The sequence below is a fragment of the Aquarana catesbeiana genome, linkage group LG03 (genome assembly GCF_042186555.1).
Source record: "Aquarana catesbeiana isolate 2022-GZ linkage group LG03, ASM4218655v1, whole genome shotgun sequence".
NCBI classification, from domain to species: Eukaryota; Metazoa; Chordata; class Amphibia; order Anura; family Ranidae; genus Aquarana; species Aquarana catesbeiana.
The window spans coordinates 317142701-317167430 of record NC_133326.1 but is presented as its reverse complement, the minus strand read 5'-3'; the positions used below and the strand labels follow the sequence as shown (position 1 = coordinate 317167430).

At 38.6% G+C, this 24730-nt stretch overlaps 1 protein-coding gene across 40 annotated transcripts in view; it reads left to right on the top strand.

The window, feature by feature from the left end:
• The first annotated feature begins 1510 nt into the window (after positions 1–1510).
• The window catches only part of MYBPC1 (myosin binding protein C1), a 173210-nt gene continuing 149990 nt past the window's right edge, over positions 1511–24730 (top strand). For 31 of the 40 annotated variants that reach the window (XM_073620361.1, XM_073620360.1, XM_073620359.1 and 28 more), the window contains exons 1-2: positions 1511–1667; positions 21461–21700. In XM_073620361.1, the coding sequence (XP_073476462.1) occupies positions 1643–1667; positions 21461–21700 (265 nt within the window). In that variant the 5' untranslated portion in view covers positions 1511–1642. The remainder of the gene's footprint in view (positions 1668–21460; positions 21701–24730) is intronic. The other 9 variants (XM_073620372.1, XM_073620371.1, XM_073620370.1 and 6 more) reach the window with 1 other exon arrangement.

Here is a 24730-nt window from a genome sequence, read left to right as displayed (position 1 = left end):
GTTATCAGAGTAAAGGGGGCTGAATACAAGTGCACGACACACCTTTCAGACATTTATTTGTAAAAAAATTTGAAAACCATTTACATTTTCCTTCCACTTCACAATTATGTGCCACTTTGTGTTGGTCTTTCAGATAAAATCCCAATAAAATACATTTACGTTTTTGGTTGTAACATGATAAAATGTGGAACATCTCAAGGAGTATGAATACTTATTCAAGGCACTGTATACACACCAGATTGAGCATGTGTTATGCAAAATTTTCTGCCGGCTTCTGGCAGAAAAATAAAACGTTAGTCATAGGAATATTTTAATCTGCCTGTGTGCGTGAGGCCTTAAAGCAGCTTTGCCAACACAAACTGCACAGGCAGAGTCTACTGTTTGCAATATCGGGAAGCTGGAAAAGAGCAAAATTTAGCAGCCAATGCTAGAATCTACACATGTAGACAGGAAGCTGCTGCAACAGGGTGAAGTGGATCAGCAGCAATGCAATTTGTAGTTATATCTACTTTAAAGAGGAACTGGAGTCTGCTCACACAAAAACATCTTTGCCATTCTGAAGCTTCCCTCCAACCACTTTGCATATTATTTTATATATACTGTGATTCTGTACTTGCTATGCTAAATATTCTGCAGAAATCTCCCTCCACTGAGTCTGGCTGCAATCATTTTAACTGTGGGCTACTGCCTGTTCACTTCCTGGATTTACACAGACACACAGAGGCACACCTCCAGCTCTGCAGCTCTCATTGGCCCTCTTATGACTCGTCCTCCCTCCCTTCCTGGCAAACTCTCACAAGGGTGAGAGAGAGAGCTGTGTATAATGTCATAAGCCTAGGCTTTTTTTCCAGACAAGAAACAGGAATTGGGCTGTATAAGGTATTTACTGGCAGGAAAAAAATGTTTTACTATCCAAAGTTAAAACAACAGGGACAGAAGATTTCATAGATGAAAAGATGAAAAAATGACTAAAGTTCTGCTTTAAATACATAGAACTGTTTTTTATAAGTTTGTGGTGTCAGACAGAAGTAATCAAATGAGGCAGGACTGAGCAGTTCCAAGACAAGACTGGATATAAAAATACTAAAAAAGGTCTTGTATAAATCTCATAGCTTGTCACGGATTTGTATTACTTTATGGTAATAATAACACTTTTGCATCACTTAAAAGTATTATTTACCTCTAAATGGTATGTGACACAGTGCTTTAAGTTTTCTTAACAACTCAATCGAATAAAATAAGAGACTGAAGAAATATCTAGCAACGTTAACTGGTACCCTTTAATACCATCACTGATTCCTATCTGTTGGTGTGAGCAGCTGAATTTAGAAACTCAGAGATGTTCTCATCAGCCACATGAGATGCAACAAAGATTCTTTCCAAAAGCTGAGAGAGGCAGACCGTTCAGACAACAGATGGGAGAGTTCCCATAACTGTCACTTTTGTGCACATTTGCATAGTAAACAGAGGAGGTGCTCTATGATTGATATCTCAATGCTGTATATAAAGTGGAGGAATTCCTCTCCGCCTCTGCTCTCAGGCTGATCTTCTTCTCTCTTGTGTGTCTACCTGGCTGCTGGTAAACTGGTTCTTGTTTTCTGGGAGGTTCAATACTCTTTTGGAGTAAAGAGTCATTGATAAAATGCCAGAACCAACCAAGAATACAGGTGAGCGTTACTCATTTTCTTGCTACATCTAACAGTTTCCAGCGATAAGGATATATCACAATTAACCCAAAGCAAAAGCAGCCAGTACTGATCAGGCACATGGCATTTATTAAACAGATCCAAAAAAACACACAGCTTCTTCTGCATGAATAATAGGCTATCCCACGGGAATATCAATGTTGTATCTTTTATAATGATATATGTGTGCATCAATTTTTGTAACCGTGTGCCTCTTTTTTTTTTTTTTCGATATGATAAATATATTGGTTTTATTCCCTTATATTTGCTTGGCTGCATGGGCTTCAATGTTCTGTCTGGAGCAACCAGATGGAAGCTGAAACTGCTTTATCTCTTAGTGTCTCTTGGCATGTCACAGGGAAGAACAGGTTCTGATGTACTATGTATAGGACTTAAGCTAAGCATATACATGGCAGCAATTCATCCAATACAACCAAGCATCACATATACAATTCTCCAAATCTTAAAACACCATATAGATACCTACAGATATCCTACAACCTATACATTCATCTACATCCCTTTGTTCTATGCTTAACTGTGCAGTATTTCGAAGACTTAGATTTCCACTTGCATGTTTAATCCCTAATAGTTTTAGAAAAATTTCCAGCAAAGTAGTAACTATTCTAAAAAGATCGCATAGCCTTTATTTTGAAATCATCAATTGTAATCATTATTTGCACCATTCAGGAATGTTGAAAGATTTTACCCCAGCTTCTTTTGACTTGTTAGTGGAATGACAGTGAGGTAGGACCATCATAACAGAAATAGAGACTACTTAGTTAAAATCAAAGAAGATATTAGGAAAATAAGTTGTTGCTGATAGCAACCAATCAGGTTTCACCTTACATTTTACTGGAACATCAATAATTCTGATTGGTCGCTGTTAAACAACCTCACATTTGTTTTTAGTTTCTTCTTTTCAGTTTTAATAAAATCAGCTCCACTGAACTTTTTCTGCAAATCTACATATTCATGAATCCGGCTTAATATACAGTCTAAAAATCACAATCAAGGTTGTAGAAACTGCTGAATAGTACAATAGCTCAACCATAGTTAATTACTAATGTAATAACTCACATAAACGGATTCCTGTATTTCTAACTTACACTAAAATAGTCATATATACATACCTCCCAACTTTTTGAGATGGGAACGAGGTACACCTATTAACAAAAGTATGTAGGCATTGGACACACCCTGCCACGCCCCCTTAAAGGAGAATTGTACAAAAAAATTGGTTAGTTTAACACATAAGTGCTTTTTTTTAACACTACTATCCCTTTATATTGGCTTTTGAAATGTACAAATGCAGCAATTTAGAAATTGGATGAAAGGTTTAGCACTGTAAACACTTTCTGAAAGATATGAAGTGCATTTTCTATACAACTATATAGATCAGACCAAAATGAGGGATAAATGAGGAGGAAAGAGGGACTTTGTTCCAAATCAGGGACAGTCCCTCGAAGTCAGGGACAGTTGGGAGATATGTGTATGTCTAACTTTAGAAGAAAAAATCTTGTTACCAGATATCCAAAAACCAATCCAGCATGAGCACTCTTTAAGCAGATACTATAATCAGAGCAATCTCTGTGTGTTTTATTGGAACAGTCAAGATACCATCAGAAAAGTCCAATGCTATTTTATCTAAAAGCCAATTTGGTTAATGTCACCAAAAGTTTTTAGGCTTTTACATTTTCAGTGCAGTTTAATACACTTCTTGTGCAAAAAAAAAATCTTTTTAGACATAAATCTATGTAATATTTGAATACAGTGATTAGCCCCTTTGCAATTTTAGGGCATGATATGTAGGCATGCTTATTGTTTGGTGAGTAGTTTAAAATAAAGCTCTGTATTCTGCTCTGTGATCTTTCAGAGCATGCCATGAGGAGTATCTTCCACTGCAAAGCATTCCAGGAGATTATATCAGAATCCTTATATCCCACATTGGCACTTTAAATATTCAGCTCTAGCTTTGTGACTCTGAAAATATCTGTAACAGGCAATCTCTTGGCTCCCAATTCTGACCAAACATAGCTAGCTTGAGCAGTATTATAAATGCCCTAACATTGTTTATTGCCCAGACCATGCAGAGTGGATATTCTCATGTGTTGGTTGAGGATGATGTCACAGCTTTAAAGACAGATGTCAGAATTGGGTTGCTTGATACAACAGTAGTAGTCTGTTACATCCAAACCAATTTTATTTGGTTAAATTAAAAATCTTTTTTTTTTTTTTTCTCTTTAGAAAGGAGATATGTTTGACTGATTGGTAGATTTATTGATTATTAGTTTTTATTTAATTCATAAAAGTAAAGTATAAATCTTTTTTGATACATGCACTACAGATAATTCTTCTTAGTTTTTTCACTAGACTGGGGGATATTTAATGCAGCTAAACTCGGAATGGCTTTACATAGCATGAGGAATGAGCAAGATACAGCAACACATACAAACCAGTCGGACTGATCTATGATCATATATGACTGGTTATTGTGATTTATCAATGGTCTTGACATTGTTTCATTGAATATGCCTGTTTGTGTTAAATGTTCTAGGCAGTATTGGGAAAGCCAATTTCCTTTCATACAATACCCTTAAATTCACCTGAAATGTACAAATTGTGTCTACCATGTGATATGAGCATAATTGCGGAGCTGAAAACTACCACAGTTTCAGCAAGTATTATGAAGTAGTTGACAACCTAGCAAGGTGTACAAATGCCATATTGTATATATATTATTGTACAGAAATTCAATGTTCTGATACATAATATTAGATAGTTGGGTGAAAAGTACTAAAATATGGAAAACTGATATTAATAGCAGTAGTGACATATTTATAAAGCCAAATACATTTCTTAGGACTCTTATTTTTATGGTTTAAATGACTGATCAACTTTGACACTTATTTGCATAGTGTAACTACTTTAACACAAAATATGGGGATTAAAATGATTTGACTAATGTCTATGCTGCTCTAACATATTTGGATGTAACCTAAAGTTAAAAAGCTACAAATGTAAGTGAAGCTGACCTGTTTATAACATAACAACAACAGTAATGTGCAAGTATCTTGTGTTGCCAGCACACAATGTTCGCCTTCCAATCAATTTCTATGTGCCTGTACAGTCCCTTGGATTCTAAGCCTATGCTGAGAACAGGGCTTCAACCTCTCACTAACACTGGATTAAGTTCTGCCCCATCCAGGCACTAAGCCTCATTTCTGTCATTAGCTGTGAAAAACCAGAGCTTCTACTGACTACTGTTGTTCCAGAATTTGACCATTGAATGGCAGGGGGACTTGATTTCAGTTTAGAGAAAAATCTAGATACAGAGGTTGATTTACTAAAGAAGTTGAGCATCTTCACTGAATACATTGTAGCTAGGTTTACTTGTTTAGATGTCCAGATGAAATCCAATCACATGATTGGATAATTGAGGTGAATCTTCACTTCTTTATTGAATAAAGACTTTCTATCCCCTTTAGTTAATGACCCTGTGTCTAGGGTCCAAGGGAAAAAAATGGAATTATTTGAAGACTAACAAAGGTACATATAGGCGAGATAAAGTGCTGCACTTCTGCAGAACTGGTTGTTTAGGCATTGTTTAAGGCGGATTAAGTGGATTCTAACTTTTTTTAATCACTAGTTACCATTGATTGACATTTACACACAGTTACATAGTTACATAGTAGGTGAGGTTGAAAAAAGTCCATCAAGTCCAACCTATGATACCAGCATTTAGCTAAGGCAAAAAGACTTTATTATTATTATATAGGATTTATATAGCGCCAACAATTTATGCAGCATTTTGCAATATAAAGGGGACAGTACAATTACATAACAGTTCAATACAGAAGGAGTAGGAGGGCTAAATTAGTATTTACTAATGCACTATCAAAAACTAGTTCTTAATTTGGATGGATAATCCAATAATAATCATCATCGTTGTCATCTTTCTGTCTAGGATTATACATAGCGGGGCTTGTAAATACATAAAGTTTTACCAGCTTTTGTTGGATATATGTAAATCTGTGTTTTTGGCTATATGTCCTTTAAAATCTACTACATTGCACACATAACAGTTTAAGACTTCTTGTCAACTTTAGACGTATTTCCTCTTCTATAGTTCATAGCAGCCTATAGTAAGATTTCTCTATGCTGTGCTCTCTCAACTTCCACTTAGACCCCTTTCACACTGAAGCGTCGCTAAAACAGCGCTAAAGCATTGGTCATTTTTGTGGTGCTTTAGCGGCATTTTAGCAGTGCTTTTGCGGGTGCTTTTCGGGCACTAGCGGGCCGTTTAAAAAAAAAATAAAATACATTTTGCATCGGTTTCAAAGTGATTTGAAAGCACTGCTCATTCATTTCAATGGGCAGGAGCGTTTTTGGAGTGCTATTTATAGCGCATCAAACCCACCGCAAAGATGCTGCTTGCAGAACTTTTTTTACAGTCCCACCAATGCACCGCCCCCATGTGAAAACACACATTGAAGTGAATGGGAGGCAGTTTTCAGGGGCTTTAGATGCGCTTTTTCTTGAGCTAAAACACCTGAAAACTGCCTCAGTGTTAAAGGGGTCTTATACATTCTGAAAACCTTGTGACTTCTTATGTCTAATTTATAATAGCCATAGAGTCTCTACTCTTCCATGGTCTACCACAGAAGTTTCCTAAATGTGCCTAGAGACCCAATATGGAGTCCACACACCAATCTTTTAGATCCACAAATAATTTTACATCCCATTTGCTCTGTTTGATTCTACTGAGAATCTGATTTTTTTTTCACTATACCTATTACCATTTGGGAGCCTAGAAAAGTGTCACATTGTATTCCTGGTCAACAATTAATTTAAAGCCCAATTAAAGTCACATATATACCTAGATAGACATTGCATGTACATTCTCTATTTTCATGTCTTATCTTCACATTCCTGTTACAGCAGTTGTGCAGTGAGTGTAAATATAACTGTGCAGTCCAATGGGCAACAAAGTTAAAGTGGTTGTAAACTCTGTTACACCACTTGTGGCTTACCTGTAGGCACTGTGAATATTTCCTAAACTCGCACAGTTTAGGAGATATTCAGAGTGCATGCAGCCAATGACATCATCTGCACATGCGCTCTGAAGATCCGGCTTACAGTGCCGGACCTTCAGAGCCCATGCCAGAAATGACAGCTCCAGTGTACATGCACGGGAGTGACGTCACCGCGGCTCTGGCCATATGCAGCGCCAAAGCCTGCAAACCCCGAAGGAACACCAGCAATGCATACTAGCACATTATGCTGTTGTCTTACAGGTTTTTACAACCGCTTTAAGCTCTGAGTAACTGTGACTGTTACTCAGTTCTGCCAGAAAAGAGCACAGAGCACTGCAAGGTGAGGTATGGAATTAGAATTTGTATTGAGAGAAAGGTATTTAGGCAAAAATCATAACAGGACTATAAAGAGACCTATTATAGTTCAATTGGGCTTTAATATATAGGCCACATTTAAAATTTAAAAAGCAAATGCTTTTGGTTTTAGGGTCTAATGATACTTTCTGCACCTAAAAGGTGGCTTATTGCTAGCATTTTTAGATTAGACCTATAGTGAGATTACAACACTGCTTGTTATGCTGGGGTCACTGGTGACTCTCAGTCCAGGTTGTAACAACTCGGGCCCCTGACTATTGGGAACCAATCGGAGCCATTTTTGATCACTACGCCAGCTATGACATAATGATAACATGTGGGTTGGAGGCTTCATTGAGAAAACAAAAGCTTTCAGCCTAATAAACACTGCTACCTTTAGTCTTCAGTGGCATCTGCAGTTGAGTGTGTTTGTAACTCTCAGACACAATTACAGTTTTAAAAGAAATAGTTAATTCAGAATGGAAAATGTAAAAAATATTTTCATTTTTTGCACACTTGTCAACCTATAATAAAAGAACAAAGCGGGGTTTTGTTAAATCTGTGTACCAAATAAATGTCCTTAAAAATATATGAAATTGAGTTAGGTAGGCAAACGATATTGTTGTAAGGGAGCAAATTAAGCCTAGTACACAAGGGCTGAATGTTGGGAGACAGCTGGTTCAATAAAAACCAACCGACATTTGGCTTGTGTGTTCGGCCGGCTTCGGTCTGATGAACATGCTGGAAACCAGCAGTCGACAGGCTCCCAATTAGCTCTCTCAGCCAATGGCCAGGATTCACACAACTGCATCCTTCTAAAGGTGTAGGAAGTAGCTAACGCTAGATGATACCTGAACAAAGATTACATCAGTCACCTGGGCAGAAAAAAAGATAAACTCACAAAAAAAAGTCCATTTTAAGCATTGTACTGCAAAAATAATAAATTATAATATTTTATGTGATACTCTAGCTGTGTGTTATTCTAACTGCTATTGTCTTAAATAATGAAGAATATTTAGCAGAAACACGCTCTGTGTACTTGCAACAGCTAATCCCTCTTATCCAATATAATTAAACTGTAGAAAAGGAATTTTCATTCCATGAGAGATTAGTAAAACAAATCAGTAAGGTGAGGTATGTTGTGTGATTGTTAATAGAGTAATAGGTGTTAAGACTTACTGAAATCCACAAGAGGATTTGTAATTTATTGTGGAATTGTGATACATTTCAGTGTGCATCCTCTAATATGGCATTGATTTTGGAGCGGTAGAGCATTTTTTTGGGCCTAAAACCATTGATCCCTAAAGTATTCTTGCATCCTTTTCTGCTATTAATATTAGATAATTAGGTATACTGACCATAAAAGGGAAAATCTTACCAAATCTACATTAAACATTAATCTAAACGTTAATTACACTATTCATAGATCTCCAGAAATTAAATGGCCAAAAAGCCAGTATATGCCACATACACCCATTAAAACATTATGGACTCCCAAACAAATTAAACATTTTACAGATATGACTAAATAATTAAAATTAGACAGACAAAAAAAAAAAGTAAAGTCAATCAAAATCTGGTCATTACAGTGGAGATAAATTAGCCATTTTTGTAACATCTGTAGAATACCACTTTTCTTAACTCAAAAGACTACCAAAATTTTGTGTCCTTATGATCACAAAATTTTCCTCTCTGGTCTTCCATTTAAAAAACTCTTCAGCTCCTCTGCTGCCTCCTACCCTATTAGAATGTACAGTCCAAGTGAGTAATCAGAGGCAAAAAGTCCTGTCTTGGTCTGAAAGTGGTGCTCAACGAAAAAATGAGAAAAAGTTTATCTTTCTATAGTTAATTAAACATCATTGGCACTGGCTTGCATTTCTCATGGTAAAATAGCTATCAGAAGCTCTTTTGACCTTGTGAGTTTTCCAAAGAAGCAAAATGTTGTGAGGCTTTGATCAAAAATACCATCACAGATATTAAATGTTTTGCTTTCCTATGATGATGCAATTAGTTGACATAGATGTGTTTTGGGGATTTATAGTAGATTTAGATAGTAGATAATAGATTTTTAGTTTTCAACAAGTTTGAGGTAGGTGACTTTACAAGGATTTGATCAAATTAGCGTTTTGTTATATGAAAGATGTGTATGATTTAAAATATATAAACAGCCAGATAAAAATAGTATACTCAAGGATATGATGTTAGAATTTTATGCCCTTGTTAGATTCAGTTGTAAGGCAAGTCTGGTATAACTCGAATGAGAGATCTGTCAAATCATTTATATTCACCATGTAGTACATTAATATTAGGGAATTTTGTGCCCCTGTATCCTATTCCTATGTAGTGGTTCCAAGATTCCAAAAGTACCTTTAGGCAACATCATGTGAGTCAGTGACCCAATGTGCTAATGGATTAATTATTTGTCAGTCTTGCTTGTGAAATTATGTTTGACCTTGAAATGACAAAAGATGACCAGATTATATGGCGTGGTTAGATGATAAGAATGAAATTAGGTGATTTCTTGAAAATAACACATCAATGTACAGACACTTACAATACTCAAATCAATTAATGGTGCAATACACACCTTAATTAATTCATTGTAATTTTAAAAGTTGTACAAATTATGCATATAGTAATAAACAGAATTTAAGAATTACATAGAGCTCATTAAGATTGTAGTAGCATACATAGCCTCTCCTATCTCCCGGAGAAATGAAACGCTAAACAGCTCCAAAATTCTCCATTCGGCGTGATTGTTGACAAGCCATTTTTGGGAAAATGTAAAGAAAAGAAAGAATTAAGCCTCATGCACTCTGGACATTTTTGAATGTTTTTACAGCTGCTGTTTTTGGCTTCAGACATTTTTTTCTATAGTCAATAAACTCTCCAGCATGTTATCCTATGTGTCCATGCACACATAAGCTGTTATCAACTGTTTTTGGCTGGGGTTTTTTTTGGCTGTAAAAAAAACCCAAAACTAGTGGGTTCTGAGAGGAGTTTTTCAGCTGTAAAAATGCTCTAACGTCAAAAAACACAAATAAACGCTCAAAAACGCGACTCACCAGCATTTTTTTAACATTTCTGATCCATTAAAAAACGCTAATGCTGAAAAACGCTAAAAAAACGCCAAAGTGATGCAAAAAATGCTATTGATAAATTGTATCAAACACATTTGCCCAAGGGAGCTTGACTCTAAATAAGGCACTGAGTTCTTCCATGTGCATAATGTCATTCACCCTGGCAAACTAATAGTCAAACGCATGCTTTTTATATCTGAATTTTGAGATTTATGTAGGGTGATGCAAACGTGCAAACAGGTCACAGGTTTATGACTAAGATCAAAACTTATGAGTTTGAGGATTATATGGGTAAACTTTGATCAGAACTGAATTTTTTACATCACACGTAAAGGTTGTCAGTATTACTAAAGGCGAATTTAGTATAACCTATGATGGGTGTCTTGGGAGAAAGGGTATGGTGTAAATGGTGTAATGACCCATTTATGTTTAATGTTGACAAATATTCAAGATAGATTAGATCAAAAGATGGTTCTGAGCACTAGAATGGCCAGCTTTTTCTGCCCAGGGAGCCCCTATAAAGGGAATTATAGAGAATACATTTTACTTGGTTTTTGTTGCTTTCAGGATACAATTGTTGCGATTTTCAGAGCAAAGCTATGTTACAGGACAACTAAAAAGCAAACTGTCTGTGCATGTCTTAAAATCCTTACTTTTCCATAATAGCAAGCCAGCACGTAAACCATTTTTCACAACAAGGTAAGCAATAATAAAATATATAAAGTGCAGTGCTACTTATACTATATCATATAGTGCTAGAGCAATTGTAAAGTGCAAATTTTTGAATGAAAATCCCAATCCTTAAATTAGAGGAGGTGTCACGTACCTTTCGGCGGAGTCCGAAATGACGAGGGTGGCCTCTCGCACGGTCCCGGTTCTAGCACCCCTGGAGGTTGGGACAGGGCTGCTAGGGCGGCGGAAGGGTGCAGGTGCCTGCTGGCAGCATCAGGAACACCGGAGCCTATGTGGAGGAGGTGGAATGCTGATCACAGGGTTGGTTTAGGAAAAGTACAACAGGAACACTTGCAGAGTCAGGGGCAGGCAGGAGTTGGCAAGGTACTGGCAGTACGATACACAATCGGCAGGCAGGCTTGTAGTCGGGGACTGGCGGCGGTTGGCACCAGGCTGGCAGGAAAGTACAAGATCAGGAGACAGAGCCATAGTCAGAAGTCCAAGCCGGGGTCGGTACAGGAAGCAGAGGCAGGCAGAGATGCAGGGGTAATCCGAGAGAGTAGTCGTGGAAGCCAGAAGTTCAGGATCAAGGTAATCAAACAAGACAGCAGCAAGGATACAAGAAGGAGCTGAGACAATCCAGCACTGACGCTAGTACACTGATCATTTAAATAGGGCGCCTTGCACCGTGATTCATTGGCGTGCGAACGTGCCCGCGCTGACGTGCACTTGTTCGTATGGGTGCGCCAACGTGCGTGCCGGGGCTCGCTCGTTCTTGCCGTACGCCTGAGCGAAGACTGCTGGCTGGAGCACGGGAACGAGCATTTGTTGCAATGGCTCTCTAACAGGAGGTCAGTGACCGCTTGGTTCATACAAAGGGTTAAAATCACCAGCTACTTTTCAATCACATCATAACTTGAAAGAAAGAAAAGGTGACACTAGAGAGGGACAATGATTTCATATTTATAGTGTTGCGTTAAGTATAACCCTACCAATGTACTTGGAGGATTGCTTTTTTTCATGATGCTGCTTCCTTTGCTTTGCATATGTGTTTTTATTCAGGTACAGGTATTTTTAGGAGGATATCAATGAGTACTATGTCACCTTTTCTTTCTTTCAAGCTATGCTGTATTTAAAAAGAAGCTGGTTATTTTAACTCTTTGTATGAACCAAGCGGATATAGACCTCCTGTAATTTAAGAGGTGAGCAGATTGGGTGCATCGGATGGAGAGTGTGAGCAATTTACAACTGGCTTTGCATGGAAAGATCACGTTGACGAGCACTTGGAAGTCTGGACTTGTGTAAGAATTTCTGGTGGAGTTTAATATAGCTATTGTACTATGCGATTTTACATCGATCAGATCACAGATCTTGGAACTCATCTGAGCTTTATGAAAACTTTGATGTTATTTTTTTGAATTCATTGGTACTCATAATATTTTAAGGTTTCTCACATTTGTTTTTTCATGTTTTCATATAATTTGTTTGGCTCATACACATTTATGTCTACAGGTATATGCATTTCAGTTGCAATTTTGCACTTTGTGATTGCACTAGCACTTTATGATATATCAGGGATATGCAATTAGCGGACCTCCAGCTGTTGCAAAACTACAAGTCCCATCATGTCTCTGCCTCTGGGTGTCATGCTTGCTTTGCCTCATGGGACTTGTAGTTCTGCAACAGCTGGAGGTCCGCTAATTGTATATCTCTGTGATATATTATAAGTAGCACCACACTTTATTTATGTTATTATTCTTACAAGGTAAGGGATGCTGCTTGTTGGCTTTGCATACACACAGAAGCCAGACAACCCCCTTCACACATACATACACACACACACACACACACACACAAATCCTTGTTCTGTAAAGGCCAGCTAGGCAACCATGAAGATAACCAATATCCACTAAAAGATATGTATTTCAAAAAAGCTTTTATTAGATATGAATAGGGCACAGCTTGAGTAAATGAGTAGCTTGTTGTTAGGTTCACTTCAATGCTTCCTTCACACAACAATTATCTGCATATAGTGGATTTCAGCCGCAAGAATTTGCAGAACAGCCTGTCATTTCTTTGATCAGCCTGTACAATGAAATAACAAACTGAGAGGAGCTACCATTTTTTGCGTGGAAATATGCATCTAGCGGTTTACCTGTGATTAGGGGGGATTTATGACCCTGGATGCATCCGTCTGCTCATCCATATTTAACAGTAACAGAAGGTGTCTTTTTGCATTTGCTCCTAAGTATGACTTTAACCACTTGCCTACTGGGCACTTTTACCCCCTTCCTGCCCAGGTCAATTTTCAGCTTTCAGTGCTGTCACACTTTGAATGACAGTTGCGCAGTCGTGTAACACTGTACCCAAACTAAATTTTTATTTTTTTTTTCACAGAAATATAGCTTTCTATTGGTGGTATTTAATAACTACTGGATTTTTTATTTTTTGCTAAATAAACAAAGAAAGACCAAAAAGTTTGAAAAAAACCCCAACTTTTTCATATTTTGTTAAATATTTTTGCAAACAAGTAATTTTTCTCCTTCACCGATGTGCACTCATGAGGCTGCACTGATAGGCACTAAAAGGCTGCACTGATGGGCACTGATTGGCACTGATGGACATTGATGGGCACTGATAGATGGCACTGATGGGCACTGATAGGTGGCACTGATGGGCACTCATAGGCAGCACAGATAGGCGTCACTGATAAACACTGGTAGGCGGCACTGATAGGTGACACTAATAAGGAGGCACTAATGGGCACTTATTGGCAGCACTGGTGGGCACTTATTGGTAGCACTGGTGAGCACTGATTGGCTGCACTGCTGGGAACAGATTGGCAGCACTGGTGGGCACTGTTGGGACTGCACTGATAATCAAGACACTGATAATCAGTTCCTTGATTATGAGTGTACATGTCCCTTTTAGAGAAGCCGGTTATCTGCACTCTTCTCCTCTCCTCATGCTGTCAGCATGAGGAAAGAAGTGCCAATAACTGGCTTCTATTTACATCCGTGATCAGCTGTGATTGGACATAGCTGATCATGTGGTTAAGAGCCGCTGATTCTTTACCTCAATCTGTTATCACCAGTGTCCTCCGGACACTGCTGATCACAGAGCGCACCGTCCACGCCCTGCGCAATAACTGGAAGCCGTCATATGATGACCTCCCAGAACCATCATTTGGCTATAGTACGGTTGGTAAGTGGTTAAAAAGTTTAAAGCTGAAGTTTATTCTCCTTATATTTTGACATCCTCACTAAGTTTTTATGCTACTTTATGCTCTACAGGCAAGTAACGGCTCGTGGGAATAGCTGGCAGGGTGTTGTGCATAACTTTCTGAAAACATTACAGCACCCTGCCTCAGTACAGTACCCCCAGCTTTTCTCAAGAACCTTCAGCCCTGATATAATGTTGAGGAGATTGGAAAAATAGTGCTGGACCCTTAGGGTTATCTCACTGGTATTGCTATCTTAACCACATGCCTACCAGGCCAATTCTGACATTTCTCTCCTACATGTAAAAATCATTATTTTTTTGCTAGAAAATTACATAGAACCCCCGAACATTATATATGTTTTTTTAGCAAAGACCCTAGAGAATACAATGGCGGTTGTTGCAACTTTTTATCTCGCACAGTATTTGCGCAGCAATTTTCTGAACGCGTTTTTTTTGGGAAAAAAACACTTTTATGTTTTAAAAAAAAAACAAAACAGTAAAGTTAGCCCAATGTTTTTGCATATTGTGAAAGATGAAGTTACGCTGAGTAAATAGATACCTAACATGTCACGCTTCAAAATTGCACACGCTTGTGGAATGGCGCCAATGTTCGGTACTTAAAAATCCCCATAGGCGACGCTTGAAATTTTTTTACTGGTTACTTGTTTTGAGTTACAGAGGAGGTCTAGGGACAAAATGATTGCTATCGCTCCAACGTTCGCGGCGATACCTCACATGTATGGTTTGAACACCGTTTTCATATGTGGGCGGGACTTACGTATGCGTTCGCTTCTGCATGTGAGCACACGGGGACAGCGGCGCTTTAAAAAAAATTTTTCTTTTATTGTTAATTTTCTTTTTTTTATTTTGACACTTTTTTGAAAAAAAAAAAATTTGATCACTTTTATTCCTATTACAAGGAATGTAAACATCCCTTGTAATAGGAATATGACATGACAGGTCCTCTTAATAGTGAGATATGGGGTCAATAAGACCCCACATCTCACCACTAGGCTGGGAAGCCTGAAATAAAAAAATAAAATAAAACGATCACCGCTTCCCAGACGAAGAGGCACCGTTTTTTTGAATGGAGAGGCCGGGCGTGACGTCATAACATCGCGCCCGGCCTCCGATGATCATAGAGACTCCGGTGACCATCTGGTCCGCCGGAAATCTCTATGATCTACATCCGGCGCCGGCGGATCCGCTCTCCACCTCACCGATCGTAACGGTGAGTCGGAACAAGCACCGGAGGACGGCGGGAGGGGGGGACGTCTCGCCTCCCATAAGAACGATCAAGCGGCAGAACGGCCTCTATGATCATTCCTGTGGTGTAGAGATTCGCCGGCTGAAACCGGCAATATCTGAATGATGTCTGTAACTACAGGCATCATTCAGATATACCCGTTCAAAGTCCATGACGTCATATGACGTGCCTGGTAGGCAAGTGGTTAAAGTACTGATGTTGATGTATATTATGTTGTTTCTAGGCAGTTAGCTTCTATACCCCAGAGGATCTCCATGGTCTCTTTGGCTTGTAGTGTATTGTAACCAAAATTGAAACTGAAGCACCACACCACTGCTAAGAGGTCCATACACAGCTTAATTCCAATAAAAAAACAGGGGCACAATCCAAAAAGTAGCCAGCGTGTTTGAGGGATCCAAGAGCACCCCATTCATCAGGGCTAGAAATAAGGACATCTCCATATCAATCTAATATCAATACAATAGTATATCCCCATCTCAGGGTCAAATTTAAAACCAAATAACCAACAGTATCTGGAGTATCAAAATTAATATACAAAAACTTAGATCTCTTAGCAGTGGTGCAGCGCTTCAATTTCAACTTTTACTACATTAAACTGATTCAATTAGTGGGCTGGCTCTTGTGAGGAGTTATGCAAATATCAAAATGCCTTGATGGGTGGATGTCTGTCTGGTGAAGTGGGCATTCCTAGCCAGATTGCCTTTGCATGCAGACTGCCCTAGTTAATGCCCACACGAGGCACTGATTTTCTATGATTGAAACAACTAAAAAGCAAATGAATAAAAGAGTGGGCCAGAGAATGTAAGTCTTAGGAGAAAAGGATTAGAAAATGCTGCCTACCCTCCAATCTGTAAATTGGGCAAGCTCTGTCTAAATTGCTGCAGCTTCTATCATACACTGTGGAGAGGCAATTTTGGTATAACAGAGGAGTCTGTACAACGAGAGATTGTAAGCTGTAATGAGCAAGTCCTTCATGTCTCTGGTCTCCTCCTAACTTCTACTGTTTATTAATATATGCATAGTTACTTTATAATCTATCATAAGGCACTTTTAGAAAGATGATAGCAATTATATTAGTTTTCATAATATTCATAATATGATGTCAAAGTGTTAATGAAAAAGAAAGTATAAACTTGGAAGGTGCAAAGTAAGTAACTGCAAGCAGGTCTGAGCTGTACTACCAAGGTTTTAGAACATTTCTTGTGTATGTAGCAGAATAGTGTGCAAGGAAATCAAAGAACACTAACAATAGATCTTCATCTGTTAAGTTAATTTTAGTACTAATATGCAGAACTAAATTTACTTTGTTCAGTGTGACAAATAAATATGTACATTCCTAACACTTCCAAATACAGAACTTTGCACTCCTACAGACATCTCTGTTTATACATGTAAAAATTCCTCCTGATTTCTCAAATGCACGATGCTTGGCTCATAATCTTATGTAGGTTAGATTTCAATTGTAGGCCCCAAATATTTGCCTTTCATACATAGTCCCAAATGATTTCATAATTGTAGGTGCTTCTAAAAAGTGTTAGGCCCTGTTCACACTAGGACAACAACAATGGACATAGCATTATTCTCTATGGTGCTCATTAATAACAATGCAACATGGTGCAGTTGTGATTTTTGAAAAGAGCAGGTGCCTCTTTTTGTGCAGCATAGTGTGCATGAAAAGCAAATGAAAAATTATTGTACATGTTTTCTTGGAGCAGTTTTGGCCTGTTTTTGGATTTTTTTTGTTTAATAACAAGTCTCCTCTTGCAAAAAAATACATGATGCATGCAGATGCATCAAGAACATGCAAAAATGCGCTACAAAAACACATTGAAAAATGCATGATTATGCAGCAGCACTAGTGTGATCCTAAGCTAACTCCTTATTATATCCTAAGTTGTCCAATTTTTCCAGTTTGAATTACCAGTTGAGCAGATGTTTCTAATCACTGCAGGTATTAATATTGCTGGGAAAACTTCTTACATCTATATTGCATAATTTTTGTGTTGGCTTATTGCATTTTGGAATATTGAATACTTTGGGTTGGCTAAACATATAGACATGAAAATACCTATATTACTCACTTCCACACACAGACAGGGAAGTAACAGAGTGTACAGAACAGTAGCTTCTTACAGAGGCAAAATTCTTTAATTTTGGTTAGAGCATTCAGAGATTCAGCTTAAAATTTTAAAATATTGTTTTTATGAAAATAAAATATTTACAGAAAAAATATTACAAGACAGACAATAAGCAACACTAAAACAAAAGGGATTAAAAGTAAATAATACTTGGCAAAGTTCCATGTTATTCTTGGTTCTTGGTTGTTAGTTCCATGCAAAGTCCAAAAAGTTACCAATCTAAGGGCCTAAAGGGTGTGCTTCACTTCAAAGGTTGGAGGGTATTTTATGATGCTCGGCAGACATATATTTACTGCAAACTGTGTTCCATTAGCCTTGCAAACCTAGTAATAAAGGTATGCTTGGTGTCTAACTGATCGACATCTTCCCATTCATCAGTTTATCTACGTTTTAGGAATGTAACTCTGTTACAGTAAGAAATATGGGTTATGGATAGCGTTGAGAGCTTGAGATGTACTGAAGTTCAACTTCAATTTTAATTAAAGTAGACTTACACAAGTGTATTACTTTTAGGCTGTTTTAGGACCAGTTTACAACAGCAACACATCCTCTTCATTGATGTGTGCACCCAATTATCTTACCTAATGTGCACACTCGATTTTCATACCCACATACAAAGTGCAGTAGTCAGGAGTGTGTAAAGTCAGAGTACAGGGGTCAAGAGTGTGTAATGCAAAGAGCACAGAGGTTGGGGTGTATAATGTATGGAGTACAGGGATCAGGAGAGTGGAATGTACAGAGAGCAGGGGTCAGGAAGATGTAGTGTACAGAGTACAGGAGTTGGGAGTAAGTAACATACAGAGCGCAGGGGTCAGGAATGTGTAATGTACTTAGGACCAGATTTAAATCTCACCCCCCAAAAAAAGACAGTAAGACTGACTTTTTTTCCTAATAAATTACCATAAAGGTCTAGGAAATGCAATGAATTTCAGTAAAAAACATACTACGGCGAATTTTAGGGCAAAAAAATGTAATAAACTACCAACATTTTTCGTAAAGTATAAAAAACGAGGTTTCAGATACCCAACAGTAAATAGATACCCAACATGTCAAACCTTAAATATGTGTGCACCCGTGAAATGGCGACATACTTCAGTAGCCTATATTTTCTATAGGCGAAATTCAAAAGCCCTCTATAGGACATCAGTTTAGTGTTACAGAGTCTTGTGCTAGAATAATTGCTCTCACACTAGTGTGCGTGGCGATATGTAACATTTGTATTGCAATCAACGTTTTTCACATGTAGGCACCCCCAACACATGCGTTTACGTTCGTATGTGTGTATATGTGGGGGTGGGCCAGGGTGACCCAGAAGTGACATCATACATGTCATTTTCTGGGTCACAGCAAGAAGGGGAGGAGAGTGGACGTGTGTCTGGTGTTCTCCCTCCCCTCCACCCGCCGGCAACCACCATGTCGGCCATAGACCCTCCGCTGTCAGGTCTGTATGACATATGGACCTGTCAGCGAAAGGGTTAAAAACAAAAAGGAAAATAAAGCTCATACAGATAGGTGCCCCTTTAGGAAGGGCACCTGTAGGCACATGCCTATAGTGCCTTTTGGGAAATACAGCCCTGAATGTACTGACTGCAGGGGTCAGAGGTGTGTAATGTATAGAGTTCAGGAATCAGGAGTATGCAACATACAGAGTTTGTAGGTCAAGCGCATGTAATGTACAGAGTACAAGGGTCAGGAATATGTAATGTACAGAGTGCAGAGGTCAGGTGTGTGTAACGTACAAAATGCAGGGCCCATGAGTGTTTAATATACATAGTGCTGGGGTTAGGAGTAAAAGCTACATACAAGTGCAGAGGTCAGGAGTAAATGTAAATTTACCATTTGCAGAGGTTAGGAGTATGTGTAATACACAGCCCAGCGCACAGAATGTAGGGGACAGGAGTATGTACAGCGGTCAGAAGTGTGTAAGGTACAAAGTACAGGGGTATATAACGTACGAAGTGTGGGGTTCAGGAGTGTGTAATGTACAGAATGAAAGGGTCAGAATCAAGTAATATACAGAGTGCCGGAGTCTGGAGTAAAGGTAATCTACAGCTCAGAAAATGGTGTGTAGGGGTCAGGTGCACAGTGCAGGGGTCAGGAGTATATACACCTACTGCACAGTACCCGTTTGAATGATTCCACCCCCTTTATTCATAGCACAGCAGCACCCACATACATATATACATACACACTGACACCCACATACAAACACCCACACACACACATATACATACAGATTATCATACGCACACACACACACACACACACACACATATACACTCAAATACATACACACACACACATACATACACAAATACATATATACATACACTCATATACACACAGATACATACATACATTCACATACATACACACACATATTTAGGCATAAATAAACACATACATACATATATACTCACACAGACACACACATTCACATGCTTACACAAACATATACACACAAGGTTGAAAAAGCATAACGAAAATATCTTTGTATAAGGTAGGATTAACAGTATCCCTCCATGGAAACACCTAAACTCAGTCATTTGGAGGAGTGTCCACATAACATTTGGCCATATAAACGTAGGTGTGATAGTCAGATGTCCACAAACTTTTGGCCATATAATGTAGCAGCTGTACAGAGTGCATGGTTAGCAAAACGTCAGCAAGAGCAAGATTTCTACTGAAAGGAGAAGAATCAGCACGAAGGACACATCATACTAACTATAAGTAATCTCCCTTATGCTGATTTTTTTTAAATCTACACTGATGCCGCGTACACACGGTCGGACTTTTCGTCTACAAAAGTCCAACGGACGCTGACGGACTAAAGCTGGCTGGTAATCCGATCGTGTGTGGGCTTCTCCGGACTTTCAACTGACTTTTTCAGCCTCAAATCCGATGGACTTTAGATTTGAAACATGCTTCAAATCTTTCCGACGGACTCGAGTCCGGTCGAAAAATCCGCTGGTCTGTATGCTAGTCTGACGGACAAAAACCCACGCTAGGGCAGCTATTGGCTACTGGCTATCAACTTCCTTATTTTAGTCCGGTGTACGTCATCACGTAAGAATTCGACGGACTTTTGTGTGATCGTGTGTAGGCAAGTCTGTTCGTTAGAAAGTCCGCCGCAAGTCCGTCGAAAGTCCGTCGAAAGTCTGTCGGACAGGCTGTCGGACTTTTGTAGCTGAAAAGTCCGACCGTGTGTACGCCCCATTAGGCTTCACCCTGTGTTTAGAATAATAAGTAAAGCGAAACCTTTGAGTAGCACCACAAAACAGGGGATTATACTACATGGACAATAAGCAAATACTGCTGCCCCTGTACTCCATAAAAATACAAATGAAACTTAGGAATATGTTTTTTTTTAAAACATTAATATACATTATGAAGATTAATTACATCAAGCCATTTTATTTTATATATTTATTTATCTACCCTATATTGTCAAAAGTATTCATATATGTGTAAAGGCAGGTGTCCCAATACTGTTGACAATATAATGTATATAAAATGTGGTGTATATATTTATTTAAAAAATAAAAACAAGGAGTAAACCTTCCCTTCACTATCTGTACAAGTGTACATAGAAACATAGGCCTCATCTGCAGCTTGTGGAAATCGTGTTAAACGTAAAGCGATGGAAATACTGTAACACAGGCCCACAAGAAAGCAAGGATTTGGGCTGTATGCAAACTAACAAGAGCTCTGTCTTAATTACTCACAATAATCAGCTATTTTTGTCACAAAGGTCATAAATCAAGTAGCCTGTATGCAGCGCTGTCTGAGCTCCTTGGTAATTACATCAGGCAATCTATCAGAATAGCTGTAATGAAAAAGTGAATTTAGCGCTTGTCTCTGCTGCACCTGTCATAAAGACTAATAAAGAAGCAGACAATCCTTTTGCCGCTTTGGGCTTCTAAATATAGCACTGAAAAAAGCTTGCAAAAACATGCGGCTCTGTCCCTTCAGTAGGCAAGACAAGGTCTTTCTTTTTATATTCCAGGCTCTACTTTCACTGACCAACAAAAGACAGTCCATGTAGCAGGTGGAAGTAGAACTGAGATCACAACTCAGACCGTCAAGACAGGGGTCCAAACGAAATGGCAACAAGGCGGAAAGACCGAAAAGACAGTCACTCAAACAGAGCACACAAAACGCACTGTAATCGTTGATAATAAAGTCACCCACGAGGAAGAATTTTCAGTTGTCAGTGGGGACTCTAAAGTAAAACTCAGCCACAAAGGTATGGTTGCAGATATATGTATTCCAATTTATGCTTTTTACTTTTTCCTTATTAAAGGTTTATAACTATGTGAAAAAAAAAATTACACCATAGATTATGATTTATATGTTACCACCATATGATATGGTGGTAAGGTGCATTAATAGGTCAAATAATTTGTACATAACAAAAAGCACGCTACATATATTTTTTGGTTGGATGATTGGAAGAAATGTCAATCAACTGACCTGTTCAGTAAAGGATGGTAGTGGAAGAAAAACATTTTGGGGTACTTATTTCAGATGATTGCAAAATGAGCAAACAGTAGGGCAGATTGACTAAAGCTGGTGCACAACCTGATGCAGTTCTGCATAGAAACCAATCAGTTTCCAGGTTTTATTGTCAAAGCTTAATCGAACAAGCTGAAGTTAAAGGCTGATTGGCTACCATGTACAGATGCACCAGATTCCTTGTGCACCAGATTTAATAAATCTCCCCCAGTGTGACCAGGAGGTTGGAAAAGCAAATATAATTCTAGGATTCATCACTAGAGGTATCACCAGCAGGAGGAAGAAGGTCCTGATTCCCCTATATAGATCTTTGGTTAGACCACATTTAGAATACTGTTTCCAATTCTGGAGACTTCACTTCCAAAAATATGCTGATAAAATAGAACAAGTCCAGTGACAGGCACTGAAATTGTGAAAGGTCTGAGGAATAAACCATATCAGGAGAAATCTGGAGAGACTTCATGAACTTAATATGTACAGTCTGGAGGAAAGAAGAAAAAGGGGAGACATTACGGAAAATTTGTAATACTTTAGGGGGGTAAATAGGGTTCAGGAGGGCAGTATTTTCAATATGACGCTAAGAACACAGGGACATGACCTCAAACTAGAAGGAGGAAAGTTCAATACTTATCTTAGAAAGTAAAGTGCAGGGAAAATAAAAGAATGCATTTTTGCTTGCACTTGATTGGATGATTGAAGTCAGCAAAGCTTCAGCTCATTTACTAAGCTCTGGAGCAACTGCACATGTGCACATTCTATTTGCCTTTAGTAAATCAACCCCTATTTGCCTTTCCTAAATCCACCCCTTCATACAGCTTTCTGCCCATACCCCTGTATGGGCAGACAGTTTCAGACCTGCAGTAAGTGTTAGTGGACTACAAAGGCACTGATCAGTGGTGGAAGATGAGACTTGTAGTTTATTCATATACAGATTGCTGTGAATTCATGATGCAGCTGTGTGGGTAGAGCCGAGCACAGCCACACCAATTTTAAATGTGACAGTGAGTGAGGGTAGAAGAACCACTGCTGTCACAGGGGAAGGCATTCTGAGTGTAAGGGGGATGTGATTACCAACATGTTACGAGTTATACCCTAAATACCGGTGTAAGATATAACCTATTGGTAAAGGTGAACCTATCCTTTAAATCTGGGGTGCAAACAGCAATTAAAAAAAAACTGAAAGTGGACCTGCCCCTTTTCCCACACTGTCCCACTCTATCCATAACATAAAAAAGAGATGCTTTGGCTTTAGATATACTTATGGCAACAGGATCTCATACTGCACATTACAATTTGATAACTCTATGAGATGATGATGATGAGGTTTTTAAAATATTATAATTAAATATTAATACTGTAATGAATTCACAGTTAGTTACTGATTGTATAAAATGTAAGTGAAATGTAATTTAGTTTGGTAATACATATAACTTGTTGTGCTTTCCCTTTCCCAACAAAAGTGCAATTGATAACCAAAAACATGTCATAACGCAATACATATTGTCTCAATAAATGTATACTGGAGAAAAAAAACACTTAATAAAATGCATTGACTTAAAATAAAATCCCACAACACCAAAATCCCAAACACAAATATTAATATAAGAGAAGAAACTCTACAATAGAAACAGAATCCATACATAGGTGAAAAATGTTGACTGGATATCACGTGATTACTATGTTCCAACACCAAACTCAGCCTCTTACCAGAGATATCAGACCTCTAACACAATGGTCATAAACATGTAGCCTGGCATTTAGCTGACAGGACAGTCTTAAGCCTCACTGTGCTGTTGCTGCTCTGTGTGTGTATATGCAAAAGACTGCTATACAGATACAGCCAGTGTTGTTTCTGGCTCCATCCACTAGAGAGCACCCGTGGAACATGGAATACAAGAGAGACTCTGGTGAAAAATTGTGGTTAATTGTGGGAGGTGTAGTTTGCAGGATATATTGAGCTATACTACAGGCTATAAATCTAAAACTCCCAAGCCAGAGACATAAAGGGCAGGGACTGGAGTGATTTTACCAGGCTGAAGAAGGAATAAAGCTCTCTTTTTGTGGGAAGGCCAGTGCTATACAGACCATAACCCACTCGTGTGCAGTGAGGATAGTGTGCAGGACATCTTTATCTGAAGGCAGGGGAAGCAGAGCGGATGCTATCCTTGAGCCTTGGATCGTGACCTGGGCTGTGATTAGCCTGCTGTGCAGTAAAGAGCCACATGCTGAGGAGACTACCGGAGAGAAAGGGGAAAGTCCTTTGTGCCTGGTGCTGGGACAGTCAGCCATTGCTTGTACAGGACCGGTATGCAGCTGCTGGCCAGCCATACACTGTAACCTAACAGAGGAATAGACTTGCCTGATATAAACACTTGCCTTTTGCATGCACCAGGACACTACCTATGCTCCAATGCAAGAGTTTGGGTGTGAATGAGATGGCCAGCAGGAAGGTTTAGTACATGTGGATTACTGACTGCTGACTGTTGCTGCAGTAACCACCTATAGGTCCTCACCACCCCCTTAGCTAGACCACTGTTGCCTTCCACCCGGTATAAGTTAAAGAAATAGGTGTATTGTTAAGTGTTCATTGTTTGCATTTCAGTATAGCCATTCATTTCTAAAATATACACTGGTATAATTTCTCTTTACTCACACACTTTACAATGTATTTGACTAAAACTTAAACAAGTCTATGTCATTTATTTGGGTATATGTGTTGATGTGTTTGGAGGTATTTATACACACAGGTTTCTATATCCAT